Source organism: Cajanus cajan, chromosome 1 (genome assembly GCF_000230855.2).
Source record: "Cajanus cajan strain Asha chromosome 1, NIPB_CcT2T_4, whole genome shotgun sequence".
In the NCBI taxonomy this organism is placed as follows: Eukaryota; Viridiplantae; Streptophyta; class Magnoliopsida; order Fabales; family Fabaceae; genus Cajanus; species Cajanus cajan.
Window position 1 is genome coordinate 75,973,095 of NC_138517.1, and position 2,811 is coordinate 75,975,905.

Below are 2,811 nucleotides of genomic sequence, written 5' to 3' on the forward strand. Positions count from 1 at the left end.
CGGTAGGGACCCACATCTGATGTTTGCCACCTATGGAATAAGATTATTGCCAACTGTCATTTCCCCCACAAAATTTGGTTCCCTTTTATACCCCTTTGGTTCCCCACATAATTACCACAAACACCTTCTCCATGAAGCATATTAATCATATCTGTCAGACCTAACTCTTTTAAAATGCTTGTGCAATTACCCTTTTGCCCTTGCATCACCTTTGACGTCACGTGTCATACTAGTTGCATGGCCCGACAAGAGGTGGCAATGGTGTCATTTGAGCAGCGAAGTTTGGCTGTCATGAATGGGCAATAGGTAATGCACGTAATTAGGTTGGAATTTGAAGGTTGGTTTGTTTCGTTGTAATTTGGAAGTATGTTTGGTGTGTGTGCTGGATTGGTGAGTGAGTGCCTTCAGAGTAATATAATAGAATAGATATTTAATTTATATATGTGTTAATTTGGAGAGACAAGTGGCTGCAACACACACTTGCTTTCGTAGTTTGATTAGTTAAGGTTTAGGAGAAAGAGAGAAAGAGTTTTAGAAACAAATTCAAGATGGGGTATTGGAAGTCTAAGGTTCTTCCCAAGATCAAGAAGGTTTTTGAGAAGAATAGTACCAAGAAAGCTGCTGCAGCTGCTGAAGCCTCTAAGTCCTTTGATGAGTCTAAGGTTAATTTCACTCTTCTCAAAACTTTTAAACTCTTTTATGTACGTGATATTAGTCAGTGTTTTGTTTTAGTTTAAACTGCCTTTTTATCTGTTGTTGAAAATGAAACAAAAACAATAGCTTATGTGCTAGCTATATAAATATATATGACTTTTGGTTTGTGTACTTTGTAGGAGGAATACAACAAAACCTTTGAAGAAAAGAAGACTGAACTTCAAACTAAAGTAATTGAAATATATGAAGCTTCATCAACTGAAATCAAGGTGATGAGAACACAAACTTACATACATACACCACATATATATATATATATATATATATATATATATATATATATATATATCAAAGAAATAAATAAAAGAGTCAAATAAATATTGATTGACAAAGTCCTTGTTAAATTTTTTTATCACCTTTCAGGGTTTGGTTAAAGAACGCAATGAAGATGGGCTAAAGAAGAACTCCACAGAAGTCCACAAGTTCCTAGAAGAGCTTGTTAAAATTGGTAAAGTATTTGTAGCGCTTTTTATTTACTATTACTTTAAAGTTGCAACTAGCTAGGATCTCTAGCTATTATTTTCGTAAGAATAATTCAACTATGCTTAAACGAGTGCCTACCAATTAAATTTCAGATTTCCCTGGATCAAAGGCAGCATCTGAAGCATCTTCCAAATTTGGACCAGCCTTGGCTTCAAGCTCGGTTTTCTTTGTGTTTGAAAAGGTGTCCACTTTCATTGTGACAGAAGAGAAAGAGAAAGTTGAAGGTGTTGAAGCCACTTCTGCAGAAACTAAAACAGAAGAAGAAACAACTAGCGTGAAAGAGAGGGAGATAGTGGTTGAAGAGGAGAAAAAGGAAGAGGAAGAGAAACCCCAAGAAATAGAGACAAGTGCTGAGAAAAAGGTGGAAGAAGAAAAACCAGATGAACCTGCTGCTAAAGAGGAAGAGAAACCTGCTGAACAAGCAGAACCACCAAAGCCTTGAGAATTTCGTTCTGAATAGCAACTATATGTGTTGCTGCTTCTTGAAGATGGATGCAGCAAGATATATATACGTGTATCTTTAGTTTGCAATTTGCATACACTCAAAATTGTCACATACCATTATTCCCTTATTCTTTTATTCCTGTGTAATTGATTTTGTGCTGCTTAGTTTGATATTGTTGCAGATTTGGTGATGAATATGCATGTGAATTAATGTACTATCATGAAACGTTTTGTAATTTTCATTTCCATTTTTCAGTCAAAGAATTGTGACGTGGATTTTAATTGGGTTCATCGAATATATCCTTCCTAGCTATCTATCTGTTGTTTTGTTTCATTTAAAAGTTGTCAGTTCCATTATGGAAGTCCTGTTTTGCTAGGTTTTACATTTATTTGTTGTTGTGTACGTGGATTCACTTCACTGTTGATTTGAATATAGTGGAATGGAATTAGCCATACAGCACACAATGATATGTGCATAAATTTATGAAAAGCTTAACAAATTTGAAACACAGGCCTTAAATTATATTACGAGGGTTAAGACAAATTTTATATCTTAATTTAATTTTTTATTTTCTTGTCAACTATGAAATTATTCACTTTATGTATAAAATAATAAATTCATTTATTATATTCTTTGAGGTAGATAGTTAGAAAATTTTCGAGTAATTTTAATTTAAAAAAACTAATTTTAAGAAATAACAATGGTTATAAATATTGTCAACAATATTTTAATTAGAAGCAGTGCGTGTATTTGAATATATATATATATATATATATATATATATATATATATATATATATATATATATATATATATACTTGTAATGGATAATATATGAATTCGAATTTCTTTTGTATGCAGTTCTTATAATATCTTTATTTAAGAGAATTTAAGGTTAATATGATATTTATTGAGTCCATCCTCATCAAAAATATTGGTTTTAAGAATTTAAATAAAAATTAAAAGAGATTTTTATATTTTAAAAGTTATTCAAATTGACTTTCAACGAAGGAAGGAAATTACTCTCGGTCCCGCAATTACTGTAATTTTAAAATTAGAAAAATATCTTAAAATAAATGATGTTTCTATTTTACAATATAATATTAATTATTTTATTCTCAGTTTACTCTTTCATAAATTATTCAATTACTATAATTAAAAATAATGTA

The 2,811-nt window shown here is 31.0% G+C and overlaps 1 protein-coding gene across 1 annotated transcript; it reads left to right on the plus strand.

The window, feature by feature from the left end:
- Positions 1–441: 441 nt before the first annotated feature.
- Positions 442–1,812, plus strand: LOC109812907 (plasma membrane-associated cation-binding protein 1). The gene is made up of 4 exons (XM_020376970.3): positions 442–662; positions 834–923; positions 1,078–1,162; positions 1,290–1,812. The coding sequence occupies exons 1-4, from the start codon at positions 549–551 to the stop codon at positions 1,637–1,639; spliced, it is 639 nt and encodes a 212-aa protein (XP_020232559.1). The 5' UTR covers positions 442–548; the 3' UTR covers positions 1,640–1,812.
- Positions 1,813–2,811: the final 999 nt, after the last annotated feature.